Source organism: Petaurus breviceps, unplaced genomic scaffold (genome assembly GCF_028583685.1).
Source record: "Petaurus breviceps papuanus isolate PSGF00001 unplaced genomic scaffold, PetGlider_PUasm1.0 90822, whole genome shotgun sequence".
In the NCBI taxonomy this organism is placed as follows: domain Eukaryota; kingdom Metazoa; phylum Chordata; class Mammalia; order Diprotodontia; family Petauridae; genus Petaurus; species Petaurus breviceps.
In genome coordinates, this window is record NW_027187351.1 from 4856097 (window position 1) to 4871644 (window position 15548).

At 39.7% G+C, this 15548-nt stretch overlaps 1 protein-coding gene across 7 annotated transcripts in view; it reads right to left on the bottom strand.

The window, feature by feature from the left end:
* LOC138147995 (glutathione S-transferase A4-like) overlaps window positions 1-15084 on the bottom strand; it is a 39796-nt gene extending 24712 nt beyond the window's left edge. Inside the window, exons 1-3 of one of the 7 annotated variants that reach the window (XM_069070606.1) lie at window positions 14992-15079; window positions 6881-6992; window positions 3258-3364 (exon numbers count right to left, since the gene is read on the bottom strand). In XM_069070606.1, coding sequence (XP_068926707.1) covers window positions 3258-3344 — 87 coding nt within the window. In that variant the 5' untranslated portion in view covers window positions 3345-3364; window positions 6881-6992; window positions 14992-15079. Of the gene's footprint in view, window positions 1-3257; window positions 3365-4251; window positions 4650-6880; window positions 6993-14991 lie in introns of those variants that run through there. The other 6 variants (XM_069070607.1, XM_069070609.1, XM_069070603.1 and 3 more) reach the window with 6 other exon arrangements.
* Between the last annotated feature and the right edge of the window lie 464 nt (window positions 15085-15548).

The window sequence follows — 15548 nt, forward strand, 5'->3', positions numbered from 1 at the left end:
CTTATGTTTGGAAACTAATCTCCATTTGAGAAGAGGGGCTTTGTGGTGGACTTAATTAATGTATAGCCTAGGGGTGGAGAAGTATTTAGAACAGAGACTTTGTAATTGATTGAATGATTGGAAGGTCCTGGGGTGGGGTAGTACTTGGAGATTATTTAATCACACTTAGTAAATGCTGTATTTTGAATGATGTCATGTTTTAATCTTCTCTGTTCTTGGTTGGTCACTAAATAAAATAGAGAGCACCTATGCTGGTATTTTGAACCTGGGAAGTTGCCTTCTTTTGGCATTACATTACATACAGGTAACTTTATGACATACCCTACAAGTGCTCATTGCCTCTGGTTAAGGACCTACAATAAGGACCTACCTCTACCTCCCAAAAGATCTAGGTTAAATTTATTCCACCTATGTGACCTTGGGTAAATCACTAAATTTCCTTGCACTTCAGTTTCCTCCTCTATGAAATAAGAGTTGGGTTAGATGGCTCATGAGGTTCCTTCTAATTCTAAATCTATGATCCTGAGTCATCTATCCTCCCTTGGGAAGTATGGCTATATAACAGTTAATCTGAAAAAAAGTTTACTGGACTGAAATCTCAATGTGAACCAACAATGAGGTATGTTAGCCTTCTCCACCTCCATCTCCAGGGGAAAAAAAAGTCAATTTGATCTTAGATTGCATTAAGAAAGGCACCTTACTCCTGACCCTTACCAAGCTACATTGCAGCCACGTTGGCCTAGTGCCATTGTCCCTATACAATATTCTTCCACCTTCGTTCTTGGAATACTCTCACTCTTCATACTAAATCCACCTCTTAGAATTCCTGCCTTCTCTAATTCTCCCAGTTGTTGGTGCTTCCCTCCCCTCCAAAATATTTTGTATACATTTTTAATTTGACTTATCTGCATGCTTGTTGTTCCCCACCCCCAGTAGAAAATAAACTCCTTTGAGATCAGGATGTATTTTGTTTTGACTTGGTACACCCAGAATCTAGCATAGTACCTGGCTATCCCTAAGCATTTAACAAATATGAATTGAATTGAATTGAAATGAAATTACATACAAAGCGAGAGGGATGACACGAACACAAGATAAGTAAATACAAAATATGTAAAAAGTAAATTTAAAATTATTTTGGGGAAACAGTAAAATTCTAAAGGGGGAGGGGAAGAGTAGGAGATAAGAAAGAATCAGAAAAGGGCTAAGAATGCCTCACATGAGTTGAGCCTTGAATGGAGCTTGGTATTCTATTTCCATATTATTCATTCACTAAGCATTTCTTAAGCTATTAACCCATTCAGATACTGTGCTGGGTCCTAGGCATATAAAGACAAAAATTAAAGAATTCCTGCCCTCAGAGAGCTTATATCCTATAGACTAACAATTGTAATAGTAAACTAAAACCTATGATGTTTTACTGGATCCATTGGTGATCATAATACCAAGTGAAAGAAGCAGAATTTGTTACTGAATTGAACAAGAATATGGAATTTGAATGAAGCATCTCTGTGAATTCACACAGGTGTGCTGTTTATGGTTGTCAGTCTATATGAACATTGGCAGGAAGTTATCAAGCTGTTTCTCTGAGCTAAAGAAAAGGAGGGCCACAGTCAACCATCCAGAAAATCCTAAGGTGGAGACCTCACTGGGAGCATAACTAACACCCAGACTTTATACTGAGGCACAATTTCAATAAATGGATTTAAAAAAAAAACAGATGCTAAGAAATAATGAATGAACTTTCACCCACAGCTTGGCAAAAAAAAACCCTCCATTTGAATTAAAATAAAAACACAGGAAAATAAGCTCTTTCATTAGTGGTTTCCACTGAAACCACAACTTTAAGGAGGGAATGACAACTAAGAAGATTTGATAAAATTGCTTATTTGTTTGAGGCCAGATGCCAAGTTGTTTCAACATATGATATCATGCTTTGTTCCCCCTTCTCTGTGATACTGACAGGGCTTTCCTCTTCATCTCCCTCTAATGTATTCTCACCAATGAAGGATAATATATGGATAAATGGACACATTTATGGATGAAAACACAAGCATATGGCAGGGGACATGAAGCAACAAATCTCTAAAAATTCTTTCTCTGCTGCTGATTTGCCTTCATCTCTTCCTTCCTTCAGGTTTCTCCACAGATTTGGAAGCTTTTCTTTCCATGATAGGTTGCTAATAAAACAGAGGGCAAGGAATAAGCTTAGGTCTAGGGACATAAATGTTTAGGACATGTGATGGATACAGAAAGGCCTTGATGGGGTGCTTGGGTACCTGTGCTTAAACCTCAGTTTGTAAAATCACATTTCTCCTTAGTCTCAAACGCTGTCTCAGGCAGTTTCTCTCTAGCTCAAGGGCAGTATGCCCTAACAAAATACATATATTTCTTCCTGATACAGTGGCCAGCTGCACCTATGGAATTTAGTAGTTTGATCCAACTCTGTGCTGGCTGAAGCAGCTGTGTACTGGGTCACATCTATTATATATATCCTAGACTCAGTCATATGTATACTCCCTAGCTCATTATACACGTCCTGAATCCCTCTTTAGCTTGGGATATACTAAACTCCCAACATCCAACTTGTCAAACACAACATTTATGGCTGGCAGCTTGGTCAGCCCCCACCACTAGCTGACTTGGTGGTGTTTCAAGCCTAAAACCACACCTCCATGCAGTCTCCCTTGGGCTATTTCCCAGTGAATTCTGGGCAATACGCCTGTGCAGGAGGTATTACAAGTGCATGTTCCTTTAAGAACTGATCACTCCTTAACTCTTAACCCTTCCCTAATCCCACCCTGACTCACCTAGTTTGCATAAATGGCACAGGTTTTACTATAGATTATCCTATAAAAACTTTAACTGTACCCCTTTAAGGTTTTAGGTTCCCTAAGAACTCTTGCCCACTGTAAAGCATAACAATAAATCTTTACCACCTTGACTTAGAGAATGCTTGGGTCCATGAATTCATTCCAGACTGCTTTCCAGGGACTCTGGTTATTGGACTCCCTGAACTCCATGACCCCTTGACCTTTGATCAGCCTCACTAGAGCACATGGATAACCCAAAGAGCCCTACTCTAACTTTCTCCATTTCTTTCTCCACATAACAGTTTTACTCCTTCATTTGCAAAAGAGGGGCCATTAGAAGCAGATTGCAGGTGTACGCTTGCAACCTGCAGGACTTCTTTGTCATGGCATAGTGGCTATTTAAAATAAAGTCCTGTGAAGTACTTGGTCCTAGAAAGAACAAACCTCAACTCCAGCCACTGCTAGGAGCCATCGAATGGACTCCATCCGACCTCTTCCATTAAAGTAGTAAAGTTTGGGTTTCTCTGCCATGACTTCAGGGGACCAGTTGCCTGGGAACAAAATAAAGAGAAATTTAAAAAAAAAATTAGGAATTGATTAGAGGATATTTTTCACCCAGACATTCTATAGTTATAAACATCCATTTACAACCAAGTTGCGAGGAACTATTCCCTGCATGTTCATTTCATTGACTCTGCTATTTAAATGGTTCTTACATAAAATTTATGTCCATCAATCCAGATTGTTTGCAATTGTTATTAAGTTTGCAGAGACAGAAGGAGGAACCCATTTCTCAGAGGGAAAGATCACCATTTTCCCCTCAGTGTAAGATGGAGGAACAGGGAGAAGTCAAGAAAAAATAGCATCTATTATTTTCATAAAAAGTGCATATGAGTACAAGCAATACACCAGACAGAGAGAGGAAGAATCACTCTTGGAACCCCAAAAAATTCATGTACTGGAAATAACATTGACTTTAACTTTAGAATACTTTTAGAATAAGTAGCTTCCCCTGCCCCCACTGTGAGCGACAGTTTGTCAGAGCAGCTTGCAAAAGGGAAGGGTGATAACATTACCCATTCACCACTGGTCAGAATCAGAGGGCTTTGCACAGGCAACAGTTTTACTGAGGCTATGACCAGCAAGCTATCAGCACTTAAAGCTGAAGAGCTTCTGGCTTTACTCACACTCTGCCTGATGGTTATACAGTGATTCATTATTCTTAACCAACTACTTCACATTCTCTAACTACAAAAATCAAGTTTTAGTGTTATAGGAAAATTGAATGAGCTTATGCACAAAAATCCATGAATAGTAAACTTCACCCAAATCTTTTAACTGAATGTTTTAAAGAAGTCAGGAAGGAGAGAGAGGAAAAAAGAAAAGCAATGCTTTCTATAGTCACATTTCTCTACTCTAGAACCTAAGTTTACCTTACCTTTCCTTACCTGAGAAAGAGAAATTCTCAGGTCTTTAATAAGAGATTTTATTTTTTGGCCTTTTTCCTCTTAAATTTTGAGTCTTGCTCCCAGGGTGGAAGGGGCTACTTCTTGTACCAGTGACTGCAGGCCCTGGCTGTTTACCCAGTGCTGTGCAGATATTACCCAGAGGTCCCTAGTGCTGTATTGAAAGGGTAGCTAGCACTGGCTGGAGGTGTTTGGCAGCTTACATGGTGCTGAGCTGGAATCCTAGTGGGGATGTCTGGGGTGTGCAGAAACCCTCTCTGTTTCCCTGTGGCTTACATGAAAGTACCAGGAGGTCTGGGCTACTTTCTCTACCAGCTGAAATGCCGGTTTCCTCTGGGCTGTACTGAAAGACGGGCAGGTCTGGGCTGCTCTCTGTACAAGCTTTTGCGGGGGTGGGGTGGGGTGGGGTGGGGGTGGTTCCTGTTTGTCCTGGGCTACACTGAAGCACACGCAGTTCTGGGCCACTTTCTCTACCGGCCACACTCAGCCATCTTGGCTTCCGGAAGTAGAATACAAGAAATATTTTTAAATCTTTGGTCAAACCCATTTTAGAGGAAATCCCAACTCTTCTTCCTTCTCAACTCCCCTATTGTAACTAAACTGTGAGGGATCCTTTCTAACTCTGACATAGGTCCTTCCCTTGGGATGACCTCAAATATATGCTTAACTTGGAAGGTTAAAGATAGTAGGCACATACACCATTCTACCAATTTTCAGATAGGGATGATCCCTCCCAAATTTTTTCTCTCATTTCCCTATAAAAAGATCATAAATTCATCGGACTACAGATTGAGAACTAGACTGTACCTTATAGATAATCTCATCTAGAATCTAATAAATTCCTGTTACTGAAATTTCTCATTTTAATTTCTAAAAGATCCCGCCTTAAGAATTTTGGAACTAAGATTTTTAAAAAGGAAGCCATCATCCCATCTCAGCACACCACCTTTACCAGGATGCTCCAGGTAAAAAATGGTAAGCTTCTTGAATATCAAGATCATGTCTTAACACTTGTTTTGCATTTCCCTTACCTCCTAGCCCAATTCTGGACACAGTTCAGTGGATGCTTCTTTTTTAAGAAACAAATTTTTTTAATCTTTTTTTTTCCCACCACCTAGATTTCCCCTATATCTTGCCCTCCTCAACTCCTCTCCCGAGAGTTAACTTAAAACAAATGATTTTTTTTAAAGAAGAAAAAAATTCCAGGAAAACTGTTCAATGCATCCCCCAAAATCGGACATTATATGTAATGCTTCACTGACTTCTGCAAAGGAGCGAGAGAGAAAGTCATTTTATATCTCTTCTTTGGGGATGAATTTTTCTTTATAATTTCTCAACATTCATTTTCTTTCTTTTCTCAATTACATGTAAACAAGAATTTTAAACATTTTTAAAATGTTTAGTTCCATAATTCTTTCTTCCCTTCCCTCCCATCTCATTGAAAAGGCAAATAATTTGATAGAGATTATACACATTCAGTCATACAAAACATTTCCATATTAGCCATTTACATTTACTTTGAATTATTTTGTGGTCATTGTTCTTTTTGTGTACATTGTTCTAGTGTGGTTTTGTGTACATTGTTCTAGTGTGTCTAGTTTTTCCAGTCCTGCATACATAGTAAAGGCTTCTTAAGCAATAATTCAAAACTAACTCCTTCAAGCCTCCAGCTAACCTCAAACCTTTCTGGTATCCATTCTCTTTCCCTTGACCTTTATCTAATTTCATTGAACAGTGTCCCTTGTCTCAGTGAACAAGGAAGCTCACATTTGTTTAAATTCATAGGATTTAGAGTTGAGTGGAACTTTAGAGATTGTCTAGACTAGAGACATGCGTAGGAATCCTGGCCTTTGGGGCACATTCAGTTGCCAGAGCTAGTGGGGGGCAAGGTAAATGGTACTGATAATGGTCAAAGTTACTGCCTGCCAATCCACAACTTTTCTACAGATTTTTCCATTAGCAATGTATGGTTGTAAGAGTTGGCCTATAAGGAAAGCTGAGTGCTACAGAATCAATGCTTTCAAATTGTGGTGCTAGAGAAGACTTTTGAGAGTCCCTTGGACAGCAAGGAGATCAAATCAGTCAATACTTCGAGAAATTAATTCAGACTATTCACTGGAAAGTCAAATACTGAAGCCGAAGCTTAAATACTTTCCCCACATAATGAGAAGATAGGACTTATTGGAAAAGACCCTGATGTTGAGAAAGATTGGAAGCATCGGATGAGATGGATACAAAGGTTCAAGGAAACAACAAACAGGAACTTAGACTGAGAGAGATAGTGGAGGATAAAAGATCCTGACATGCTTAGTCCATGGGGTCACAGAGATAAAACTCAACAACTGAACAACCAACAACAATTGTGTTAGCATGCTTCTCAAAATGAGACTAGTGCAAAGAAGCACTTTCCTCACTCCTGAGCAGCCCATCCCCTATCCCAAGAGGGTCCAGGGCCCTGAAGTGCTCCCTCTCCATGAGGGGACAGAACTTGGGGAACTACTATCCAGCCCACTTCTTGTCCCTGGGCTGTCCAGGAGTCTCCCTAGGTGGGATGTACTTGGTGTGGAGCCCTGTGTACCAGCAACGTAAGTGAAAACACACCTTTCTGGTCCAGGAGGCAAGTATAAGTTTCTAGTGGGGTGCACAAGGTCAGAGAATAGTAAGGTCTTGGTGACAAACTGGTCTGGAACTGGCACGAGGGTCTGGACCCCAGCTAAACAAGGAAAGACAGAGTTAGGATTTGAATCCAGAACTTCTTATTCCAAATACAGTTCTCTTTCCAGTACATAATATTAACTTCTACCGCTAAAATTATTCCTCCCTCTGACTTTGCCATTTCTGTCAGTGGGTCTACTCTTCACCTGGTTGGCCTTTCTCTATTGGAAACTTCCCTTACCTCTCATATCCAATCAGTTACCATGTCCTTTGAAATCCCCTTCTACAATATCTCTGCTATTCTTCCTCTCCCCTCTATTTTTACTCCTACCATGGCACAATTATAGAATCATCAACTTAGAGCCAGAAGGAACCTCAAAGGCTAGTCCAACCCCCTCATTTTATAGCTGAGGAAGCTGGGACCCAAAGAAGTTGTTTCTTGCCCAAGATAATACTGGTAGGAAATGGCAGGGCAAGGATTTCAGCCCAGGGACTCTGGCTGCAATCAACATACGACTACCCTGCCTTCTCCTAAAATCAAATACACTTATCCCTTCCACATTGTGAGGGATAACTTGCAGTGAAGTTTCCCCATTTTGAGTATCCTATTACATTCTTATTTCTTCTTTATACTTTGTAACTAAGTTCAGTATCATTTCCCCATACATATGGGGGTCATTGTGTATTTCAAGGTAATGTAAGAGCTATTGGGTATTAATACAACTGATTGAATTAACTACAGAGACCAAATTAGAGGTGTTTTTAGTTTAGGGAAAGGAATGGTAGTGTGAGAGGTAGCAAAGGGTTAAGTTTCTACAGAACTGCAAGAATTGCTGGAACAAGACTACTGATAGAAAGTACCTGACAGTAGTAGCCTTGGGAAGAGTTGAGGCAGTAGCCTTGGGAAGAAGTTGGGTTCCCAATTCCCAGAGAACTCCTAGATAATACTAAAAATGAAATAATGTAGAATAAAAGGAGCTGGCAGCAGCAGGTGTATTTGACCAATCAGAAAGCAGATAGCGGCCTTAGGAAACTCAGGCCCAGATAAGGACACTTCTAGGTTGGACTGATGGGGTTCAGTATTCTGGGGTTGTTACTGTGCTTGCTTAGTGAACCTCATGTATTATGTATGTTATCTAATAAAATTAGAACCTCATTAGTAATAATTATGGCAATGGATTGAGATTGCTTTGCACCAATTGGTTGGCATTAGTAAGAAGACTGTGAGCTTGCCTTACCAACCAGTGGTAAGGTGGTTCAGAGGGTGTGGAATTCCCACAATAGGGCTTAATTATCATGCTTTTGCTTTCTGTAGGGTGCTTCTCTCTTCTGGCCCTTTGTCAGACTGGGGATGCCTTTTCTCATGAGATCATAATAAACTACTTTCTACCTTAAGAAGCCTCTGAGTTTAATTTGGGCAAGGGTCTTTACCGTCCCACACAGCATGGAAGGGCTTAGGGGCATAGCATGCCACCATCTAGAAAATCCAAGTAAAATTTTTTGGCCTTCCCTCTGTACCAGAGAAGAAGTCTAAATTGTTATGGTATTAAAGATAAAATATGTTGATGTTATACAATTCTACACGTATATTTTATGCATTTGAATTTCTAAACATTTTCTGTGTCATCTGTTGGCATTTGTGTGTCTTCTTCAGCTTCTGCAAAATTCCTCCAAAATTCCCATTTATTCTTTATGCTGGCCCAAGATATCTCAAAACCAAAATGGGGAAAGTTGTGATGGGGAAGGGATAACTGTACTTCAAAACCGTGAAACCCAATTATTCTCATTTAGAGAGCAGAGCAGTGCCACAAATCAAAACAGCAGGTGCAGCAGAAGCAGGCATTGTACCAGTGGGAAACAACCCAGGAAAGAAACAAAAAGGAGTGGTGAGGGCTGCCTAGATTTCCAGAAAACAGCAGTCATTGGGAGCTCTGATTCCCCTTTATGCTGGGATTGAATCGTCCGACCTTTTCAAATTTGTCTTTTTGATCATTATCAAGTGTGCTTTGCATTAAGTAAATCTGACACCTAAAGATTCTGAGCCACACCCTCCCAGGACACCCCCTCACTCCCAATCCCACCCCAGCTCAGCGTAAGCTCTTCAGGACTTGTATAGCTGAGAATGTTTTCAGAGTAGAGCAGTTTTACCTGAAACCTGATGTTCTGAGCTCACAATAATATACCATTGAAAACTCCAGTCACACAATACCTAATGTGAGTCATCTGGAAAATAATGAGGGTGAATTGCTTGAGTTTGGATAGTTGGGGTGCGGTGTTCTGGGCAGATGAGAATGAGGACAGATGGCTAAACAATGGCACATGATGAAACGACCTTAGACTAAGGATCAAGAAGGCCAGGTTCAAGTCCCCACTCCACTTTCTAGCCATGTAGCCAAGTCTGTAATTTCTCTGAGACTCTTAAAAACCTACATGATCTACTTTACCAGGTTAATGAGAAGAAAATGTCATGTGTACTCTAAATCAGGGGTGGGGAACCTTTGGCCTTGAGGCCACATGTGGTCTTTTAGGTCCTTGTGTGCAAGTTTTACAAAACATCCTTTTATTAAAGGGATTTGTTCTGTGAAGTTTGGATTCAGTCAAAGAGCTACACTTAAGGACCTAGAGGGCCACATGTGGCCTCGAGGTTGCAGGTTCCCCAACCCTGCTCTAAAGTGTCACATTGAAGCCATTACAAGAAGAAAAGAGATGACAATAGCATTGATTTTTGGTTAGAGATGAACAACTTGGGTGTCTAGGCAAAAGAAGTCCATCTGGTGACCTCCCTCCAGGAGGTGACAGATGTTCACAATCAGAGAAGATGATGTAATCAAGTCAGGAGCAGCATCTTTGTACAAGAGTTATAATGGACAGTTGTGTGAAACCTAGCTCCCTCTAGCTCTGGCTAGTAAGACCAGACTAGTCCCTTCCTCCCCATAGACACAAACAGATAGAATGATAAATCCATTAGTGCAGCCCCTGGTAACAAAAGGATCTCTACCTGTGTTCATTCTTACCTACTTCATTATTGGATTTATCCAAAAGGTACCTCTTACCCTAGGTTGGCGAATTTGAAAAAGGTCCACTTTCCTTTGCCCCTCTGAGTATAAATCAATACTAGCCCCAACTGGTGCAGTCACTTAGATCTAACTAGACCTTATGGGCATGGCTGGCTTCCTAGAGCTACCTTTCTGCTGCTTCTAACTCTGGAGATCAGAATGGACATCTTTGACTAGTGTGGCTAATTAGCTAAGCATACTTACAACCTTCTGCTTTGTATATTATAGAGGGTTTTTTAAGGTCCAAGTAATACAAATAAGGAAGAAAAACAATCTCTTGAAGGTGAGTTCTAGTCACCCTGACTTTTAGCTTTTGCTATATGTACGTGTATGTGTGTGCGTACATAAACACAGATATACATACATATATGTATATATCACAAGGCGTTGCACTGTTTCCCCTCCTCCCAAATAATTTTTATCCATATCCTTCATTTTTATATCAAGTTCAATTCCAAATTTAACCCTTCTACCCAGGGAGCCATCCCTTTCAACAAAAAAAAAAAAAAGAGAAAAAAAACAACCACTCAGAGAAACTAACAGCTAAGTCTAATAGTATATGCAATGTTTCACACCTATAGTCTCCCACTTCTATAAAAAAAAAGGGAGGAAGGTATATTTCCTAATCTCTTCTTTAGGTTCTTTCGTCATTATAATTACACTAATAATTAGTCATAATTATAATTATAATTATGCTTATAATGGCTATACCATTATCCTTATACCCCCTTTTTAACAGGAGCTGTCAATATCAGGACTAAATCTCATAGCTCAGAGTGGTACCTGATGAAAAGGAGTGGGATCAGGTTACTGCAGTTTTTCTGGTAACTCATTTAATGACATAGTTGAGCATTGAAAGTTTCATGTTCTGGATTTGATTTTGTGCTTAGGGGTGATCTTGGTGCTTTGGGAGATTCAGGAAATTATTTTGAAACGTCCTTAACCTTCAGGACTTAAACCCAGATCATTCCCAGCCAGATTCTAAGGTTGGTTCTCTATCATACCACACTGCTTCTAGTGATGCAGCCGGGGTGGGGTGGTGAGATATATGACCCAAGATAAAATTTTTCAAATTATCCACTATAGCATTTTTTTTTTTTTGCAACCTTTGAACCCAACCCTATGCAAAGACTTTATGGTTGTGGAACTAGTGGTATTTCACAGGCATTGTAGTTTGGGGTGTTTCAAGTTTTCTTGTTGTTCAGTTCATGATTCCATTTGGGGTTTTCTTGGCAAAGATACTGTAATGGTGTGTTATCTCCTTCTCCAGCTCACTTTACAGATGAGAAAACTGAGCCAAGCATGATTAAGTGACTTGCCCAGGGTCATACAGCTAGTAAGTGCCTGAGACTGGATTCAAACTCAGGAAGATGAGTCTTCTTGACTCTACCCCAGTGCTCTATCCTCTGCACCACCTAACTGCCCCATTTCAGGTTTTATTATGATTAATTTATTAAACATTAATTCACCTTATTAATTTAATATATTTTATATGATTAATTTATAAATTCATATTATTTTCCCTAATATTGAGCCTTCCTTACATCCCTAATAAAACTCCAACTTAATCATAGTGAATGATTTTTTCAGGTATATTGATGTAGTCTTTTTGTTCAGATTTTAAATTTTTGACTCAATGTTCATTAGTGATATTTATTTTTCATTGTTTTATAATTACTTGGTTTAGGACTATATTTGTTTTGTATGTTATAAGTGCTTAATTAAAGTTTTTTCATTCATTCACTCATGTTTCTTTTTAAGATTAGGTCTCTACATCTCATTCAGGCTGAAATACTACTCATGGGCTCAATCCCACTGTCCCTCACCATGATTTAATCTGCTCTGTTTCATACCTATATCTATTCACCCCCTCCTTAGGCAATGTGGTGGCCTCTTGCTCTCAAGGGGTCACCATAGTGATGCTAGACTTATCTCAGAAAGGTGTTTGGTACAGCTCACTGCAGCTCAGATAATATTTGTAAAGTCCTTAACACAGTGCATGGCACATACTAAGTGTTTAATAAATGTTCTTTCTTTCATCTTTCCTTCCTTTCCTCCTTACCTCCCTTTAAAATTCAAGAGACCCACTAGCCTCAGCCTCCCCTGTATCTGGGATTACAGGTGTGCACACATCTAACTATTCATTTATTCATATATAACAAGATACTGTATATCACACTGTGGTGTAAGGGAAAGCTATAGAAATTGCTTCTGGATCATTAAAAGAGTGAATCACTGGAATAAAGAAAGATCCACTGTTTGACATTTTTACTATTTTTTTTTACATATTTACTATTTACATATTTACTATTTGACATAGTAAATCCTATTCTGTTGTGAAGAGGGCAGCACTGAACAGGTCCTGCAGACTACTTGGGATTCTCTAGGCAGCAGTAGACTGCTGGGCATCATGTCTAGAAGGAAGAATGAGGCAAATGCTGCTGTATTTGAACATTCTGAAGCAATGGACTTTTCCAGGTTTTCCTACCCAGAGAACAGAAATACATGAAAAGGGACTACTAGAAGGCAAGGTCCTTGAGGGAAGGGACAGGTTTTGCTTTTTCTTTGTCTCCCCAGTGCTAATCACAGTACTTGGCACATAGTAACAGTTTACTAAATGTTTCTTGAATAAATGCTTGTTGATAAAGCCTTTTTACTTTGGATATTTGAACTGTACCCTAAAGAAATTGACCTTGACCTCCTTTCTGGTCAGAATAGAAATATGTCAGATCTAACAAAACCACTGGAGTGGGACATCTCTCTACACAGACATGTTATCAGGATAGCCCAGGCTCCTGGGCAGACTCTGAAGCAGAGATCCCATCCACAATCTGAGTATAGCATTCATAGAAAAAGTTGTCATTTTCAGGAGATAAGAGTTGCTCTAGTAGGATAAAAGAAAGTCAAACCCTATCTATCATATCCTACTAAAACACTCCAGGAGTAGAAGGGGCCAAGTAGCGAAAACCAACAGTTTGGGACAGTCCACTGAGCTTTCACGTGTAAAAAATGGGAAATTTGTCTACTTGGGGACCTGAATGACTGAAGGTATTGACTCGTCACTTTAGGAGTATGAAAAGTCCTGATGGCCTCACCAAGCTCTTAACTACAACCAGGAGGAGGGTGAAAACATTTCCATCTTTGAGGTCCTATAGAAAATGGTGGTTAAAGGCACAATTTCATTCGAGTATATGAACCATACCAAACTTGCCCAAATGTAGCAAGGGGCCTTTGATGCTGAATTGCCACTGTGGAAACTATGATTGCCTGAAAAGCAAGACTGCGTTCCCAAAATGCACTTAACCTTCACCTGTATATAAAGTCATGAATGTATCGCTATCCAGTCACAGAGGGGATTTTAAATTGTTTCTTCTGTGACATGTGCCCTGTTTCAAATTGTCTCAGCTCCAACACCACTTTGTTAGGCTTTTCCTGACTTCCCTGGCTGCTAGTGCCTACTCACCCAAAACTTGCCTTCTATTAATTCTGTGTATCTCATATATGTACAGATTTTCTGCCTGATAGACCATAATTTCTTTGGGAGCAGAGGTTGCTTAATTGTTGTTCTTGTATTTCCGGGGGCCTATTGATTATCTGCCTCAAATTGTAAGCCCCAGGCACAGAGCCCAGGAAATCCCCTTTTTATGTGATGTGATCCACCAGCTATGTATCATCTTCCTATGATACCTCATTGTGACGTTATCCTGGGCACTCCAAGACATTTGGGGAGCACAAGTTCTGATGCCTCTTATTTGGGGTCAGACATGGCAACATCCATATTGGACCTTTTTTGTCCGTGGATCATCCCAACTAAGTCCATTACCAGGTTGACCTGTTGTGGTCTAGGGGTACTGGCAACTCCTTTTAGGGGTCCATCATTAGCTACTCATCAGGCCCAGAGGGATGGATTTTTCAACCCCAGAAACTTTCCAAAATCATTCACCAAGTCTTAGAGGGGCTGCTATCTACATTTATGAAGTGAGTTCCCATGTGGAAGGAAAGCACAGCTCCTGGGAGGATCGGTATAAAGTATGATTATAGGGGCAGCCAGGTAGCACAGCGAGTAAGAGCACTGGGCCCAATGTTAGTGATGGGGGTCGGGATCCCAGGTACCCCATCATTAGGATGACCTGGGGATCAAATCCGGGCTCAGATACTTAGCACCACACCCAGAAATAACTGGCTGTGTAACCTTGAGCAAGTTACTTAACCCTAATTGCTTAAAAAAAAAATAAAGTATGATTATAAATTCCCCCATTTTAAGACAGACCAGAGCTTGAACAGCAAAATGAATGTCATCTACCTCAAAAATCATCATGTTAGGAAGCTACAACCTCATTTCAACAATGTTCTCATTACTTATGGAATTACTATTTTTCAAATTTTCCTTCAGGGTCAGTTCATGGATACACAGAATCAGTCTCAATACTTTATACTCATACCTCAATTTTTTTAACCCCAAATGGCATAAGCCAGCTAAAAATGATGGGTTTATATAAACGGGTATGAGGGGTTTCTTAATTTATTATTAAGAAAGGAAAGAGGCAGCAGCCTTTTAGTTTTATCTAACTCCCTGCAGTTTTTATTATAATTCATAATCTCCCCAGTCTTTCTGGGAGAGGCAAATTTAAGAGAACACCACCTCCCACCAAACATTCTGAATTTTGTCACATCATCCACTTTTACCCCTACAAAACTTTGAAATACTCTCAAATTGCTGACTCGGATTAAACTCCTCCAAAGTAAACACAATAGACCTGTTTATGTAAAAGAATTTACGTAGTGTTTCTTATCTACATTCCAGGACTATCTCTGAATCAAATGAATAAACATCTGTCTGGGTGGGTTTTCCCTTCCTATAGACAAGCATAGAAACAGTCAATTAGCAAATTAATCCCCTAAATAGCAAATTTTCTGAATTAAGCTACAAAGGTGCATTTTCAAAAATCTGCTCCTGTTGATCAAACATTAAGACACTTCTATGAAAATATCACCACTAACCTTCTGTTCCCGAGCAGTCTCTGCTGTTTTTGACTGAATGAAAGCTTGGGATTCGTGGCTATTTATCAGAAGCCCCACCCCCTAAAGGATAACAAAGTGTAACTCAGTAACATAGTATTTACCAGAGACTCTACCTCATCACATGCCTAAGATGTACACTGTATGCTTTAACTTTATACTCAGTTATAGGGAAAAAATCCTGGCTCTGAATTCAGCAGACCTGGGTTAATTCCAACCCTGACTTCTATTATTTGGGTGACCTTGAGCAAATTACTTAACCTTCATGGGCCTCAGTCTCTTCATCTATAAAATGAAAAGCTCATATTAGATGGTCTTTACTTATATGAACCGATGCAAAGTGAAGTAAGCAGAACCAGAAGAACATTGCATGATAATCTTATAGCCCTAGGTTGACGATTGAAGTAGAATAGAAAAACAATCATCAGCATCTTGAATTTATTTAGTTCTTTAAGGAAGGAAACAAACATTTATTTAAATGTCTCCTATGTGCCAGGAACCATGATGAGCCCTTTATAGATGTTATCTCATTTGATCCT